Here is an 18,318-nt window from a genome sequence, read left to right as displayed (position 1 = left end):
AAAGTGTTCACCTAATTACATATCTGACCTAATCACATCTATTTCAAAGGAAGCATTAAAGTAACTTGTATGCATTAAGTGCTGGGCACACAGTGATGAATAAAACATAGCTGCCATTGTCATTACTCAGTTACAATTCCTAAATGTTAACTCTAAATGACTCTGTCATTGTTAAGTCCAGCTACTCTCCTTTCTGTATTGGGAAAAGCACGTACTACACGACAAGTACTTTCCCAACACTGAAAACAGTTATTTCACTTCTGTTTACTGGTGTTGTTTATAGGTACCAAGGCAGAACCACCGACTTTACGGCCACGTGTACAAGACAGTAACAGCTGACTTCAGCAGACTGTTTGGAGTTCTGTCTGAGTCTTTGAATAGACTCCAGTTCTACCACTGACTCCCTGTGTGCCTTACCTTGCTGACCCTAAGAAGCTGATCCTGAAGAAAACTACAGTGTGAACAGTGCTCTGGACCCTTGATAGCTAAACAAATTTATTTCACATACAATCCAGTGAATTTTGGTTTACTGTTTTTATCCCAATTAAATCGGCATAAAGTCAAGGATCAAAAGGATACACATAAACCATGGGCCACATCACAGGATGAAGCTATCATAATGTGTTCATTGTCAAAAACCAATAGAAACACTCACAATTCTATCATGAACAAGCCTTGCTCAGGTAAAGGATACAATGGGAGCTGAGTGAATTGTAGACTGAATAGGGACTGTGATGTTTGAATAAGAATGGCCCTCAACTGGGCCTGGGGTGCACACCTTTAATCCCAGCATTTGGAAGTCAAAGGCTGGCTATCTGAGTTCAAGGCCAGCCTGGACAACAAATTGAGCACCAGGACTGTTATACAAAGAAACTGTCTGGGGCGGGCAGAGGACACCCCACACATGTAAAAAAAAACAGAATGGCCTCCACAGGCTCATATATTTGAATGCATAGTCACCAAGGAGTGGCCCTATTTGAGGGAATTAGAAGACGGGCCTTGCTGCAGTAGGTGAGACCTTGTTGGAGGAGGTGTGTCATTGGGGGTGTGCTTTGAGGTTTCAAAAACCCTCACCAGGCCCAGTCTCTCTCTTTGTTTTTGGATCTGCACGTAGCTCTCAGCTACTTCTACAGCACCATGCATGCTTGTCAAGATGATAATGGACTAATCTCTTGAAACTGTAAGGAATCCCCCAATTAAATGCTTTCTTTTTCAGAGTTGCCTTGACTATTGTGCCTCTTCACAGCCAACAGTACAATAACTAAGACAGAGATGTAATGAAAATTACATCTAAATATAATTCTCCCAAAGAAGCAGGTATTAAAGTCACGAAAACCACTGAGAAGTCCTGGAGCAAGCCTCCCTCACACCAAGCGGCAGCCCAGCATCAACATCTGTTGATCATTCCCTATAGACAGTAGTCCCAATAACGTTCCACCTGCAAGTAAGTATGCTAACAGTGGAACATGGCCAAATCTAGTCTATATACACTTTTCTTGTTTTTAAAAAAGATTCTTTAGGGACTGGAGAGATGGCTCAGTGGTTAAGAGCACTTGCTGCTCTTCCCAGAGGACACAAGTTCAATTTCCAGCACCCATGTGGCAGCTCACAACTGTCTGTAACTCCAGTTCCAGGGCATCTGACACCTTCACACCAATGCATGTAAAATAAATTAAAATAAATAAAAAGATTCTTCAAATTTCATTATTTTTTTTTCTTTGTGTGCATATGCATGTACGTGAAGAGCAGAGAACAACTTGAAGGAGTTGGTTCTCTTCTTCCATTTGAGTCTCAGGGATCAAATGCAGTTTGTCAGGCTTCCCAGCAGGTACACTAACTCTGAGCACCCCGCCACCTCAGCATCTTGCTATGTAGCCTAGGTTAGTGAAGCACGATTAATAAAAACCCAGAGACAGAAATTGGGGTTCAACCTAAAGGTCAGAAAAGCAAAAAGGCTCCTATCTCTACCTCAGTTTGAAATGGTGATCCTGCCTCCAGGAATCTCAGAATGAGACTGAGACTGAGAGCTGTCTCCTCCCGTTTATGTTCCTCTCTAGTTCAGGATTAAGGGCGTGCACCACTACTGCCTGGTTTCTATGGCAAACTAGTGTGGCTACTGGGATTAAAGGTGTGTGTCACCACTGCCTGCCTGGTCTGTAAGGCTGGTCAACATGGTTGTTTTACTTTTCTGCTCCTCAGGAAAACTTTGTTAAAATACAAATGAAATGCCACTACAGGTTGGCCTTAAATTTAGAATCGTTCTGTGTCCCTGTGTACTATTATTAAAGGCTTGCACTACCATATCAGCCTCTACATGAACTTCAAACACTTTCTATAGCCATGGGTAGAAAACTCAGAAGCAGAAAAAACAGTAGCTTTTGCCGGGAGGTGGTGGTGCACGCCTTTAATCCCAACACTCGGGAGGCAGAGGCAGGCGGGTCTCTGTGAGTTCAAAGCCAGCTAGGGCTGTTACACAGAAAAATCTTGTCTCGAAAAACAAAACAAAACTAAACAACAGCCGGGCGCTGGTGGCGCACGCCTTTAATCCCAGCACTCGGGAGGCAGGCGGATCTCTGGGAGTTGGAGGCCAGCCTGGTCTACAAGAGCTAGTTCCAGGACAGGCTGCAAAACCACAAAGAAACCCTGTCTCGAAAAAAACCAAAAAAAAAAAAAACCAAAAAAAAAAAACCAAAAAAAAAAAAAACCCAAAAAACTAAACAACAACAACTTTCAAATTCAATTTGAATTTACAATATTCAGTATACTAAAATCAAAAAAAATGCACAGAATGTTTTTTTCTGACTAAGGAGATCAAGTTCTGCGTGGAAGTTACTACAGTTATCCTATAAAGCCGGCTTATAGCAGGGAAGGATCATCTGTCCTATGTCTGCTGGTATGGCTTTTTAACACATACCAGAAAGTCTGGCCTCTAACTTCCGTATCTGTTCATTTCTTCTCAAAAGCTGGGATGAGAGGTCTTCTCTGGAGCTGCTTCCGTCAGAAGCCTGTTGGACAGATGAAAGGAGATCACATGGTGAGCCAGCACCAGCTAGAAAAGGAACACCTCTTCTCTTCTATTCCATTACATTCTAATTGACTGTAATCCTAAAACCTTCCTAGGATAACTGACCTTAGCTCCTTGCCTGGGAAGTGGAAGCAACACTACCTCTCTCTGTGACAAGGCAACAGGGGCTGTTAAACAGGTAAGTCATGTGCAGGTGTGGAGTACTGACAAAATGTAGTCCTTTACGGAATACTATGGAATAAAAGAGTTCCTTATGATTACATTACACCATTATACAAAAGAGAAATCATTTTGTCTTCTAAAGCTCCTGGAATAAGGGGGAGAAGTCTTTAACAAAGAATCAAAGTCTTGCGCTGGTAAAGCTGCAGTATCCCATTTACAAAACAAAGGGTTATAAATCCCAATCTCTGTAATGCACCAGAATTCCACAGAAAACACGCATTCAGTAGCTCAATACATGACTAGGCATCTATTTCCCTCCAACGGCCAATTACTTTAAAATTGGGAAAGTTGGGTGGTGCACACTTTTAATCCCAGCACTGGGAGGCAGAGAGGGTGGATCTATATGAATTTGAGGCTAACCTGGTCTACCTAGGAGATTACAGGACAGCTGGGGTTATATTAGTGAGACCTTGTCTCAAAAACAAACTTACTCATTGGAAGCCAGGCAAAGTGACACAGGCCTTTAATCCCAATTTAGGAAGCTGGAGTTTAGAGGCTAGCCTGAGTTATATGTTGAAATCCTGTCCTTAAAACAACAACAACAACAACAACAAAAACCCCCAAACCTAAGCGTTTATGGGTACCACTACTATTACTTTGGATATCACTTGTTACTGCTAATATAAAACTTACTTTGTGTGTGTGTGTGTATGGGGGGGGCGTTAAATTATTTTTATTTTATGTGCATTGGTGATTTGTCTCCACGTATGTCTATGTGAGGGTGTTGAGTCCCCAGGAACTGAAGTTACAGACAGTTGTGAACTGCAGTATGGGTGCTGGGAATTGAACCTTGGTCCTTAGGAAGAGCAGTCATTGTTCTTCATCAAGCCATCTTTCCAGTCCCAATTTATTTTCTTTTTATTGTTTTTGCAATTTAGGCTGACCTTGAACTTGGTTATATTATTGCCTCAGCCTCCTGAATCCTGGGATTAAAGGCATAAGTCACCATGCCTCACTGTTATACTGACATTTTTGTTTTTGTATTTATTTATTTGTGTATATGTGTGTACATTTATGTAGAAGTCAAGAGGACAATTTGTAGGAATTGGTTCTTGTCTACCATGTGGGTCCTGGGGCTCAAACTGAGGTTGTCAGGCTTGGTATCAAGTGCCTTCACCCACTGAGCCATCTCACTAGCTTAAGAGAAAGCAGTGGGGGATGGGATATATAAAACCCAAGTAAACATGTAGGAAAATTTCCTAAGAAAAATCTAATTGGCAAGTTACTTAAAAATATTTTTTAAAAACTGGGGCTGGGAGATGATTCAGTAGATAAAGTGATTGCTATATAAGGACTTAAGTTTGGATCCACAGCACCTACATAAAAGCCAGCTATGGTGTGCATTTCTGGAACCCCAGTAGTAGGTTGGAGGGAGAAAACAGGAAGATACCATAGCAAAATGGTGACTTCCATGTTTAGGGAGTAAAAGTGCTTACCAGGCAAGCATGAGTATCTCAGTTGAATTTCCCAGCACCTACATAAAAAACCAAGCATGTCTGCATATACCGTAGTGTTGGGGGAGGAGGGTAGAGACAAGTGGATCCCAAGAACTCCCTGGCTAGCATGCACAGCCCAAAGAGACTTCTTAGTGAGAGACCCACTCTGAAAGAAGCCAGAGGAAAAAGAAGGCACCCAATGTCTTTCTCTGGTGTTTGCATGTACGTGTGTACCTAGGTACCCACATGCATACACAAACACACTGTATACCAAAAACAATAGGTAGCAATAGAGGAGAGATTCCCAAAGTTGACCTCTGGCCTAAATATATGCCTGCACAAATATGTGCACACATATGCATATATCACATACATGTGGAGGTGGACAAACAAAATTTAAAACACTTAAAGAAAATCTTTTTCCTTTTTTTTTTTTTTTTTTTTTGAGACAATGTTTTCCTATGTAGTCCAGTCTGATATTGAATGAAAGATCTTCCTTCCTCGTCCTTTGAAATGCTAGGATTACAGGTGTGTGTCACCCTGATGACACCCAAGTCTTTGCTTTTATTATAAAAGTTTCCAGAAACAGCAAAGTGGGAGAGTGGCCTAGTGGTCAATTTCCATTTGCCTCTCATGTGCAACATTGATTCTTTTCACATTTGCTTCTTCAATTCTTATTTAGCCAAAGTTCAAATGATAGACATCAGAAATCTTCCATTCTGAACTCTCAAACATATCTCTAAAGAATGGCATCTTTCTACTTCTGCAGAACTCTGTTATCACACCAAACACAATCTAAAATAATACTAACACTCACTCTTTCATGTTGCATCTTCATTTCATCCCCAAGACGGTTTTATATGAGGTTGAACAATTCACAAACCATTCTAAACATTTATTTACCTGTTCATATACATGACATTCAATATTTACTGGGAAGTTTCTTTCTTTCTTTAATTTTTTTTTATATTTTATTTATTTATTATACAATATTCTGTCTGCTTGTATGCCTGAAGGCCAGAAGAGGGCGCCAGACCTCATTACAGATGGTTGTGAGCCACCATGTGGTTGCTGGGAATTGAACTCAGGACCTTTGGAAGAGCAGGCAATGCTCTTAACCACTGAGCCATCTCTCCAGCCCCTGAGTCAGTTTCTTTCTTTTTTCTTCTGGTACTGAGTAAACCTAGAAACTCAAGGTTTTAGAAAAACATTCTGTACTAGAGACTGAACTAGGGCCCCACTTATGCTAGGAAGGTGCTTTGCCAGTGAATCTTAGCCTGAGGTTCAGCATCAACAGCCGGTTAAGTCTGTGGAGTCACAGCACTGCATTCACCTGTTTCACCACTTAGCTGATTACACGATGCCCTGCACACTGTCTTCCTCACAGGAAAACAGTGAATGTGACTGACTTCACAGAGTTGGACGAGGGTACAGAAAGCCATACTTGTCAGTCCCTAAAACAGAAGCTGCCACAGACTTACTCCTCACACACCGCTGTCTTCTCTGTTTAGCTGCTGTAACTGATACCATGAATAGGTAGCTCGTAGATGGAAAAATGGATTTCTCAGTTCTGAAATCTGAAAAGTCTAAGACCAAGGCCCTGTGATAGTTTAGTGTTTGGGAAGGGCTCACTTTTTGATTCATGAATGAGCATTTTTTAGCCTCACCCTAAATGGTGGAGAAGGAAAGGCAGTGTCTGGAGCCATTCATAAGGGCACAGATCCTAAATACCTAGGGCTCCTGACTTAACCTTCTCTCAGAGGTTCTTCTTCCTAATGTCAAACAGTGGTGAACCGTGGAGGACATAAACACAAGTTGTTTTGATTATTACTGTGAATGAAATATCCTAGTCTTTAGCATTGTGTTACATGCTAGGAACAGTGGTGAAACAGGCTTCCCTAACCAGCAGCAGCAGCAACAGAAGTTGATTATGAACAACAAAAACACAGATGATCTCATTACTGCAAATCCTGAAGAAGAAAAAAAAGCACAAATTAACAAACCAATGATGAAAACTAAATTAACAGGAGATAGCAACCAATGGTCATTAATATCCCTTAATGTAAAAGGGCTGAATTCACCCATAAAAAGGCACAGGCTAACAGATTGGATACAAAAACAGAATCCATCCCTCTTCTGCATACAAGAAACGCATCTCAATCTCAAAGACAGACTTCGTCTCAGAGTAAAAGGTTGGGAAAAAATATACCAATCAAATGGACCTAAGAAACAAGAAGGTGTAGCTATCCTAATATTTAACAAAATAGACTTCAAGCTAAAATCAGTCAAAAGACACCAAGAAGGACATTTCATATGAGTCACAGGAAAAATCCACCAAGAGGAAATTTCAATACTGAACATCTATGCCCCAAATACAAGGACACCCTCATATGTGAAAGAAACACTTCTAAAGCTCAAATCATAATTAAACCCCACACACTAATAGTGGGAGACTTCACTCCCCTCTCACCACTGGACAGGTCAATCAGACAAAAAATGAACAGAGAAATAAGAGAACTAACAGATGTTATGACTCAAATGGACTTAACAGACATCTATAGAATATTCCATCCAAACAGAAAAGAATATACCTTCTTCTCAGCACCTCATGGAACCTTCTCAAAAATTGACCACATACTCGGTAACAACACAAGCCTCAACAAATACAAAAATATTGGAATAACCCAATGTACCTTATCAGATCACCATGCTTTAAAACTAGGAGTCAGCCGGGCGATGGTGGCGCACGCCTTTAATCCCAGCACTCGGGAGGCAGAGGCAGGCGGATCTCTGTGAGTTCGAGACCAGCCTGATCTACAGAGCTAGTTCCAGGACAGGCTCCAAAACCACAGAGAAACCCTGTCTCGAAAAACCAAAAAAAAAAAAAAAAAAAAAAAAAAAAAAAAAAAAACTAGGAGTCAACAGCAATACCAATTCCAGAAAACTCACAAACACATGGAAATTAAACAATGCTCACCTGAATCATCAATGGGTCAAGGCAGAAATAAAAGGGGGAAATTAAAGACTTCCTAAAATTCAATAAAAATGACCACACAACATACCCATATTTATGGGACACAATGAAAGCAGTGTTAAGAGGCAAGTTCATAGCACTAAATGCCTACATAAAGGAGCTGGAAAAATCCCACACTAGTGAATTAACAGAACATTTGAAAACTTTACAACAAAAAGAAGCATGGGGCTGGAGAGATGGCTCAGAGGTTAAGAGCATTGCCTGCTCTTCCAAAGGTCCTGAGTTCAATTCCCAGCAACCACATGGTGGCTCACAACCATCTGTAATGGGGTCTGGTGCCCTCTTCTGGCCTTCAGGCATATACACAGACAGAATATTGTATACATAATAAATAAATATAAAAAAAAAACAAAAAAACAAAAAGAAGCAAACTCACCTAAGAGGACTAGACCGCAGGAAATAATCAAATTGAGAGCTGAAATCAACAAAATAGAAACAAAGAAAACAATACAAAGAATCAATGAGACAAAGAGTTGGTTCTTCGAGAAAATCAACAAAATAGCCAAACCTTTATCCAAACTAACCAAAAGGCAGAGAAAGAATATCCAAATGAACAAAATCAGAAATGAAAAGGAATACATAACAACAGACATGGAGGAAATATAGAGGATCATTAGATCATATTTTGAAAACCTGGACTCCACAAAATTGGAAAACTTAAAGGAAATGGACAACTTTCTGAATAAATATCACTTACCAAAATTAAATCAAGACCGATAAACAAATTAAACAGACCTATAACCGCTGAAGAAATAGAAACAGTCATCAAAAGTCTCACAACCAAAAAAGCCCAGGACCAGATGGTTTCAGCTCAGAATTCTACAAAACTTTCAAAGAGGAACTAATACCAATACTCCGCAAATTGTTCCACACAACAGAAACAGAGGAAACATTGCCAAACTCTTTTTATGAGGCTACAATTACCCTGACACCCAAACCACAGAAAGACATTACTAAGAAGAATTATAGACCAATCTTACTCATGAACACTGATGCAAAAATACTCCATAAAATACTAGCAAGTCGAATCCAAGAACACATCAGAACCATCATCCACCATGACCAAGTCAGCTTGATCCCACAGATGCAGGGATGGTTCAACATACGAAAATCTGTCAACGTAATTCACCATATAAACAAGCTGAAAAATAAAAACCACATGATCATCTCATTAGATGCCGAAAAAGTATTTGACAAAATACAACATCCCTTCATGATAAAGGTCTTGGAGAGAGTAGGGATACAAGGAACATACCTAAACATAGTTAAGGCAATATACAGTAAGCCAACAGCCAACATCAAACTAAATGGAGAGAAACTCCCAGCTATTCTACTGAAATCAGGAACAAGACAAGGCTGTCCACTCTCTCCATACCTATTCAACATAGTTCTTGAGGTCCTAGCTAGAGCAATAAGACACCAAAGGGAGATCAAGGGGATACAAATTGGAAAAGAAGAAGTCAAACTCTCAATTTTTGCTGATATGATAGTTTATATAAGTGATCCCAAAAATTCTACCAAGGAACTTCTACAACTCATAAACACTTTCAGCAATGTAGCAGGATACAAGATTAACTAAAAAAAAAAAAAAAAATCAGTAGCCCTCCTGTACACAGATGATAAAAGGGCTGAGAAAGAAATCAGAGAATCAACACCTTTCACAGTAGCCACAAATAGCATAAAATACCTCGGAGTAACTCTAACTAAACAAGTGGAAGACTTGTATGAAAAGAACTTTATATCTTTGAAGAAAGAAATTGAAGAAGACACCAGAAAGTGGAAAGACCTCCCATGCTCTTGGGTAGGCAGAATTGTTATAGTAAAAATGGCAATCTTACCAAAAGCAATCTACAGATTCAATGCAATGCCCATCAAAATCCCAGCAAAATTCTTTTTTTTTTTTTTTTTTTTTGTTTGTTTTTTTGAGACAGGGTTTCTCTGTGGTTTGGAGCCTGTCCTGGAACTAGCTCTTGCAGATCAGGCTGGTCTCGAACTCACAGAGATCCGCCTGCCTCTGCCTCCCAAGTGCTGGGATTAAAGGCATGCGCCACCACCACCCGGCAGCAAAATTCTTCAAAGACCTTGAAAGAACGGTACTCAACTTCATTTGGAAAAGCAAAAAACCCAGGATAGCCAAAACAATCCTGTACAATAAAAGAACTTCTGGAGACATCACAATCCCTGACTTCAAACTCTACTACAGAGCTACAGTACTGAAAACAGCCTGGTAATGGCCTAAGAACAGACAGGAGGACCAATGGAACCGAATGCAGGCCCGGATATCAATCCACACATCTTTGAACACCTGGTATTTGATAAAAAAGCAAAATATATCAAATAGAAAAAAAGAAAGCATATTTAACAAGTGGTGCTGGCATGACTGGATATCATTATGCAGAAAAATGAAAATAGACCCATATCTATCACCATGCACAAAACTCAAGTTAAAGACCTCAACATAAAGCCAGCCACACTGAACCTTATAGAAGAGAAAGTGGGAAGTACACTTGAACGCATTGGCACAGGGACCACTTCCTAAATATAACCCCAGCAGCACAGACACTGAGAGAAACAATTAATAAATGGGACCTCCTGAAACTGAAAAGCTTCCGTAAAGCAAAGGACACGGTCAACAAGACAAAACGACAGCCTACAGAATGGGAAAAGATCTTCACTAATCTCACATCAGACAGAGATCTGATCTCCAAAATATACAAAGAACTCAAGAAATTGGACACCAAAAGAACAAATAATCCAATAAAAAAAATGGAGTATATGCCTAAACAGAGAACTCTCAACAGAGGAATCTAAAAATGGCTGAAAGACACTTAAGGAAATGTTCAACATCCTTAGTCATCAGAGAAATGCAAATCAAAACAACTCTGAGATTCCATCTTACACCTGAAAGAATGGCCAAGATCAAAAACATTGATGACAACCTATGCTGGAGAAGTTGTGGGGAAAAGGGAATACTTCTGCATTGCTGGTGGGAATGCAAGTTGGGACAACCCTTTTGGATGTCAGTGTGGTGATTTCTTAAAAATTAGGGAAACAACCTTCCTCAAGACCCAGTAATACCACTTCTGGGTATATATCCAAAGGATGTTCAATCGTGCCACAAGGACATGTGCTCAACTATGTTCATAGCAGCTTTGTTTGTCACAGCCAGAACCTGGAAACAACCTAAATGCCCCTTGATCGAAGAATGGATAAAAAAAAAAGTGGTACATTTACACAGCAGAAAAAAATAAGGACAGCTTGAATTTTGCAGGAAAATGGATGGAACTAGAAAACATTGAGTGAGGTAACCCAGACACAGAAAGACAATTATCACATGTACTCACTCATAGGTGGTTTTTAAACATAAAGCAAAGAAAGCCAGCCTATAAACCACAATCCCAGAGAATTTAGACAACAATGAGGACACTAAGAGAGACTTATATAGATCTAATCTACATGGGAAGTAGAAAGTGGAAAAAGACAAGATCTCCTGAGTAAATTGGGAGCATGGGGACCTTGGGGTAGGGTTGAAGGGGGGAGGAGAGAGGCAGGGAGGGGACCAGAGAAAAATATAGAGCCCAATAAATATCACTGAAAAAAAACCTGGGTACTATAGGATTTCTGTTTTCATGGGATTGAGGATGGAACCCAAGTTTTGTGTATGCTAGGTAAGCACTAAAACACTGAGTACTCCTGGCCTATCACCCAGCCTGGGGGATGATTTGGGACATCCCTGACACATACTTTAAGATAGATACCATTTCTATGGGAACTAAACAAAGAAGAGTGAAGGAAGCTGTACACTGTCACACAATAACAGTGCAGCAAGAATTCAAAATCAGCTTGGTATGGTGTCACATGCCTTTAATCCCAACCCCCAGGAAGTAGAGGCAAGGAGAGCTCCATGAGACTAAGGCAAACCTTGCCTACATAGTAGGTTCCAGGCCACCCATGGCTACACAGTGAGACAATGTCTCAAGAGAAAAAGAAAAGAACTAAGACCCAGGTCTTGGTCCTATGACCTCTGCGAGTTATTAGTGCTTCACTTTATTACCTGTCATGGAATGCCTAGTTTAATGGAGACTACCAAGTGAATATGAACTAGTAATTCACAGTATCAGATGCTACTACTAAAGAAAGAGGAAACCAGCACCAAACTCAGGAGGGAAGGGTTGGGGTTGAAGCGAATCTCTAGAAGTGATATATGAGGCGAGACTGTGAAAGAAGACCCAGAATCTTTCAGAGGAACACAGGTATGAAAGCGAGACATTAGACACTCTAGAGTAAATAAGCATAAGCAAAAATTTGTAGGCAAGAAGCAATGAAGTCTATTTCAGGATGTTCAATAAATTAAATATGGATCCAGCATAGGCGTAATAAGTCGAGTGAGATGAAACCATCAGTTTATATACCACAATAATGAGTTACTGAAAATGAGAAGAAAGCTACAGAGTTTTAAGCATTGAAAGACAAATAAATTTACTTTTAAGATCATCTTGGGAGAAAGCAATTGGAGGCAGAACATCAAGACTGGTGGCGTTTACCCAGGAAAAAGGGCGGCCTGGGGTAAGAGGGAAACACTAGTGGATGCCCTATCTGAGGGAGGAGAGAGGAACGTTTCAGGGACACAGGGAAAGGGAATCCAAAAAGTACTTGCTGACTGAGACACTAAGAACTCAAAGGAGGGAGGCATCTAAAAAGCTTTCATGGCTTATGTTCAAGGACTTGGGAGGATGAGAGACACATTTAGAGATGGAGTGAAGGAATTCAATTTGTTCATTTTGAATCTGAGATGTTACAGGAAAGATGTCTATTTAGAAAAATATACTCAGTTGGACACAAGGGTTCAGAGATAGGGAATGAGGGTCAGATTATGTAATTACTTACATTCAAATGGGTTACTGGAAAAGTCTAAAAGTCCATGTCTGCAACATACTCTAGATACTAGGCGCAGGTCCTTCTGCATAAAACTAATTTTTTTTTCTTTCTTTCTTTCTTTCTTTCTTTCTTTCTTTCTTTCTTTCTTTCTTTCTTTCTTTCTTTCTTTCTTGTTTCTCTGTCTCTGTCTCTCTCTCTCTCTCTCTTTCTTTCTGACAGGATTTCTCTGTGAAACAGTCCTGGCTGTCCTGGAACTTATTCTGTAGACCAGGTTGGTCTCAAACTCACAGAGATCCACCTGCCTCTGCCTCCCAAGTGTTTGGATTAAAGGCAAGCGCCACCACTGCCCATCAAAACTAAATTCTTTAGTTAGGCAATCAGTCACTTCCAGTTCTTTTTAATTACAAGAGCCAATGATAATCTTGATCTTGTAATTTTATTGCTCTAATCCAATAACCTGATAGCTTCTGCCATGAAATAGGGTCTGGACTCAGGCAGAGGAAGAAAAGAGAAGGAAGACTCAGCTGACCACGGGAACAATTCAAGAGTCGGCCATTGAAGAATAAAGACAAAACATGACCTTTTCAAATGCTGAAATTTTAGCAATGGTAAAAATAAATGAGCCATAGCTTCAGGGAACACAGATGCATTTTGGGAAAATGTTAAGTTAAAAAAAAAAAGGTAAGCCTAGGAAAACTACGGCATACCATTTCATTTCTTTCTTTCCTTCCTTTTTTTTTAAATTTTTATTTTATTTTATTTTTTTGGTTTTTCGAGACAGGGTTTCTCTGTGGTTTTGGAGCCTGTCCTGGAACTAGCTCTTGTAGACCAGGCTGGTCTCAAACTCACAGAGATCCGCCTGCCTCTGCCTGCCGAGTGCTGGAATTAAAGGCGTGCACCACCACCGCCCCCCCCCTTTTTTTTTAAAAAGATTTACTTATTATGTATACAACATTCTGCCTGCATATATGCCTGCAGGCCAGAAGAGGGCACCAGATCCCATTACAGATGGCTGTGAGCCACCATGTGGTTGCTGGGAATTGAACTCAGGACCTCCGGAAGAGCAGCCAGTGCTCTTAACTGCTGAGCCAACTCTCCAGTCCCAGCTCACCATTTTCATAAAATTCAAAATAAAGTTTTAAGTAAAATCTTACTTATGAGCTCAAACTGTTAAGATATTTTAAAAAGAAGTGAATGAGAAACACAAATTTTAGGTTAGTGCCTATCTGGCAGGGTATGGGGAATTTGAAAGTAGACATAAGTGGCTTTAACAGTATTAACAACATTGTATTTCTTTGATAGATACTAGATTTATTTCATGACTTACACTTTATATGTACATTGTTATTTTTTATTTATTTATTTATTTGGTTTTTCAAGACAGGGTTTCACTGTAGCTTTGGAGCCTGTCCTGGAACTAGCTCTTGTAGACCAGGCTGGCCTCGAACTCACAGAGATCCACCTGCCTCTGTCTCCCAAGTGCTGGGATTAAAGGTGTGCGCCACCACTGCCTGGCATGTACATTGTTCTTTACATGCTTTCTTTCCTTGTAGAGCTGTAGATGAAGCCTGCTGTTATGTTTTATAGATTCAAATATACCAAGCACTATAAACCCTTAAAGTAATTTAACTTAGTTTAATCCTTAAGCATGACCCTTTCCCGATAAAGCAGCATATTTATTGTGAAATCTTACCTCCCCACCTCCCCACAAATACAAGGCCTGGTGGTGTTGGCACATGCCTTTAATTCTAGCACCTGGGAGGCAGAGGCAGACAGACCTCAGTGAGTTCGAAGCCAGCCTGGTCTACAGAGCGAGTCCCAGGACAGCCAGGACTGTTACACAGTCTCTCTTGGAACTAGCTCTATAGATGAGAGTAAATTCAAATTCACAGAGATCTGCCTGCTTCTGGAGTGCTGGTATTAAAGGCATGTGCTACCACACCTAGTTAAGGGGTACATTTTAATAGACTAAAACATTAAAAATAATGTACACGTTATATAAATGGAAAAACAGAAAAAAGGTAATAAACAAAAATACACAAGAGAAAAAAATAGATGAATAATAACAAACCAAATGCTAATAAGAATACTAAATGAGCCGGGCGATGGTGGCGCACGCCTTTAATCCCAGCACTCGGGAGGCAGACGCAGACAGATCTCTGTGAGTTTGAGACCAGCCTGGTTTACAAGAGCTAGTTCCAGGACAGGCTCCAAAACCACAGAGAAACCCTGTCTCAAAAAAACCAAAAAAAAAAAAAAAAAAAATACTAAATGAGCTGGGTGGTGTTGGTGCACACCTTTAATCCCAGCACTCAGGAGGCAGAGGCAGGTGGATCCCTGTGATTTTGAGGCCAGTCTGGTCTACAGAGTGAGGTCTTGGAAAAAAAAAAAAAAAGAAAGAAAGAAAAAAAAATAATAAAGCTGGGCACACTGGTGGTGCACATCTTTAATCCCAGCACCTGAGAGGCAGAGGCAGGTGGATCTTTGTGAGTTTGAGTCCAGCCTGAAACCTATCTTCAAAAACCAAAAGATAGAAATGCAGAGTTTTTTTTTTTAAACATCCATAAACTAGAAAAAGCATAAAATAATCATGCAATCTAAAAACTTTTGTTGGAACAATTTCTTGCAATAATATTTAAGAAGTATATGACAGACTTCATCAAATATTCAAAGCAAGAGAAGATACTTACAAAGTCATCTCCTGAGTCAGCTCCCATAGAGGCCACAGACTCCTTGCTCACAGATCTTGGAATTCTATTCGTGCCTCCTGGCCTCTGAGCAACAGCAGTCTCTTCTGCGATTTTCTTCTTTAGTTTTGCAAACATTTTGCTGTGTGGCTATCTTGCAGAGACAACTAATTCCTGAACTCCTCAGTGAATGGAACGATGACACAGATACCTATAGAGGTTCAGGCCTCCAGTCTAGCTGCATCCCACTTAAATCCAGGCCAAAGAATTTTGGCAACACAGTATCTATAAATCATATGGAAGAGATAGCTCCAAGTTAAACACTGGACAGATTTCACATCTCAATTGCCATGTTAAGTTTCAGGTTTCAAAAGTAGTTTCATAATAAGTACACATACACACACATGCGCACACACACACGCACACACACGAACACAATTATTAAACACTTCAAAAGCACTCAGGCATGTTACTTTCATACATGGGTACTGAAAGAAGCAGAATAACCTGCCGAGGACTATGTGGCTAAGTTACAGGGCTAGCATCCGAACACAGAATAACCTGCCAAGGACTATGTGGCTAAGTTACAGGGCTAGCATCCGAACACAGAATAACCTGCCCAGGCCTATGTGGCTATGTTACAGGGCTAGCATCCCAACACAGCTCTCTGACTCAGAGACCTCAACCTTTTGCTTTAGAACACTGCATTGCATGTAGTGAGATTTCCAGGTTAACACCATGCAATCACGACTTGATGCTTTTGAATCTTCTAATAATATGTTTACTAAGAATTTAGTGCTTTTTCTCTGTACGTCAAACATACTCACAAAAGTAAGAAGATACAAAATATGCAACTAAATTCCTGGTTTTCAATTAGACGCTTCCTCCTAGAGTGGGAAAAAAGTCACAACCTAGGAAAAAACTCCCAGAAATGCAGACTACATATAGTCATGAGGTCCTCCCATCTGTGTGGACATGTGCGGTTTTCTCTGTGCTTCAAAATATGACTCCGAACAACAATATCTTTTCTTCCTATATGATATTTGAGATTAAACAATTCTTTCCTCTCAATGGTAACTAAAACAGTACAGGAGAGGCAGAAAGATGTCTCTGATTTCAAGATCGACATAGCAAGTTCCAGGCCAGCTAGGGCTGCAAAGTGAGCTCTTATTCCAAAAAGAAAACAAAGCTAATTTCTATTGTTCTGTTTCAGTTTTAACTTTTAATGTCTCGTGACAGATACACTCTGCTGTAAGATGACAGAAGATTGCTTACTACTTCAGATTATTATCTATCATGTCTATAAAATCCTTCAAAAACTTTTCCAATACCTGTAAGTCATTGCACTCACCTGTTTTATCTACTATATTTAAAACAGTCTGGAGGTCAAAGTCACTGACTGCCCTGTGTGAAAACAAAGATAAAACAGGTTGTATAGCCGGGCGGTGGTGGCGCACGCCTTTAATCCCAGCACTCGGGAGGCAGAGACAGGCGGATCTCTGTGAGTTCGAGACCAGCCTGGTCTACAAGAGCTAGTTCCAGGACAGGCTCCAAAACCACAGAGAAACCCTGTCTCAAAAAACAAAAAAAAAAAAAAAAAAAAAAAAAAACAGGTTGTATATTTCAAGTGCAAGACCAAAACGTTCATCGAGGGCGGTACGAAAGAAATGGGGTAGGGATGACTTAAATGGGCGAAACACGGTCATTACTGTACAGCTGTGAGGAGGATGCCCCTCAGTCCCTGTGAATAGCCTAAGTTTCACTTACAAGCAGAAAGAATTTCTCACAGCATTAGGTGTCTACAGTAATTTCTTCCTAGGAGTAGTAAGCAAAACAGCGTGAATTAGTTGAAGGCTTCCAAGAGACAGTATTTCTCAGTTGATTCTCAAACACAGTGTTTACCTGGTCAGACCTGGTAGTCTGGTCCCTGAGTCCTGACTCGCACTAACTCACTGGAGCAAAGTTCTGACAGATACTTAAAGGTTCAGAGATGCCGGCCACCGTAATTTGGATCCCACTACCTCTGGCTCGCTCCGGAGCCACGTCCTTATACGGCTGTCAACCAAGGGAGGGACCCAACCTCTGTTTGACAACAGGAAGATTGCGCCCCAGAAAGAAGTGGTGACCTGAGTACGGTCGCAGGGTGGCTCGACCCCCAGGACTAGGGGACCGCCTCCGCCCCCACCCGACCCTGAGCACTCCAGCACCACCCCCACCCCTGGGTCGGGGTCCACCGCGTCCCCGCCCGAGGCTACGGAAGGGAGGCCTACTTGCGTCCTGGAGCTCCGGTAGCTTACTTGCTGCTTTTGGGGCAGCCAACACAGCCCCGCCTCCGCGGACTCTCGAGGGCCTGGGGAACGTCACCAGCCCCCACCTCTGCACGGCAAGCAGGGCACCAACCCGGAACCGCACATTTGCCGCGCGCCGGAAGTGGCTGCGCGTCGGCAGCGCTCTCCGCTCGCGCATGCGTCCACACGCGACTTTGTGACGAGCCAGCTAGGTTCCTGGGCCGTTGGGCTGGAACGGCAACAGGGAGAGGGCGCTTCTACCTTGGCTGTCCGGCCACGTCAGCAAGGGCAGGACTGCGGATCGCAACCGGGCTGCCCTCGACAGAAAAGAACTTCGCTTCTAAGTGGGAGGAGCCCCGTGGCTGACGAGGCCCCGGAGCGGGCGGTACTCGAGGGCCGGTCTCTAGGCTACAGGAAACCCCTCCAAAAACTAGAGTGCACCTTGCACATTGTGACTTGGGTTTTAACTTTAGCGTCCGAGTTTCTGTCAATCATTCATTTCATACAAATGAAGGAAGTTTCTAGATTCTTATTATCCTTGTTCTGCCTAAGACTTCCACAGTCCTCGATTCCAAACCAAGTATTCTACATTAGAGGGCCCAGTCCTGCCTGAGGCAGCATCAGCCCAAGGGTTTGTTGATTCCATCTATTTTTCCACTTTTCCCCATGTCCAGTTGTAGCCACCAGGCAGGGATAAAACAAAATCAGTACTCTCAAATCTATAAAGTAGCATTATAAGCGTAAACCA

General features: G+C 41.3%; 1 protein-coding gene across 4 annotated transcripts in view; it reads right to left on the bottom strand.

Moving 5' to 3' along the window:
• The window catches only part of Golga1 (golgin A1), a 56,594-nt gene extending 38,908 nt beyond the window's left edge, over window positions 1–17,686 (bottom strand). For 3 of the 4 annotated variants that reach the window (XM_057755002.1, XM_057755004.1, XM_057755005.1), the window contains exons 1-4: window positions 17,553–17,686; window positions 16,634–16,686; window positions 15,286–15,567; window positions 2,915–3,005 (exon numbers count right to left, since the gene is read on the bottom strand). In XM_057755002.1, the coding sequence (XP_057610985.1) occupies window positions 2,915–3,005; window positions 15,286–15,420 (226 nt within the window). In that variant the 5' untranslated portion in view covers window positions 15,421–15,567; window positions 16,634–16,686; window positions 17,553–17,686. The remainder of the gene's footprint in view (window positions 1–2,914; window positions 3,006–15,285; window positions 15,568–16,633; window positions 16,687–17,552) is intronic. The other variant, XM_057755003.1, reaches the window with a different exon arrangement.
• Window positions 17,687–18,318: the final 632 nt, after the last annotated feature.

Source organism: Chionomys nivalis, chromosome 22 (assembly GCF_950005125.1).
Source record: "Chionomys nivalis chromosome 22, mChiNiv1.1, whole genome shotgun sequence".
Taxonomy (NCBI): Eukaryota; Metazoa; Chordata; class Mammalia; order Rodentia; family Cricetidae; genus Chionomys; species Chionomys nivalis.
The sequence above is the reverse complement of the archived record's forward strand: the minus strand, read 5'-3'. Positions and strand labels throughout refer to the sequence as shown.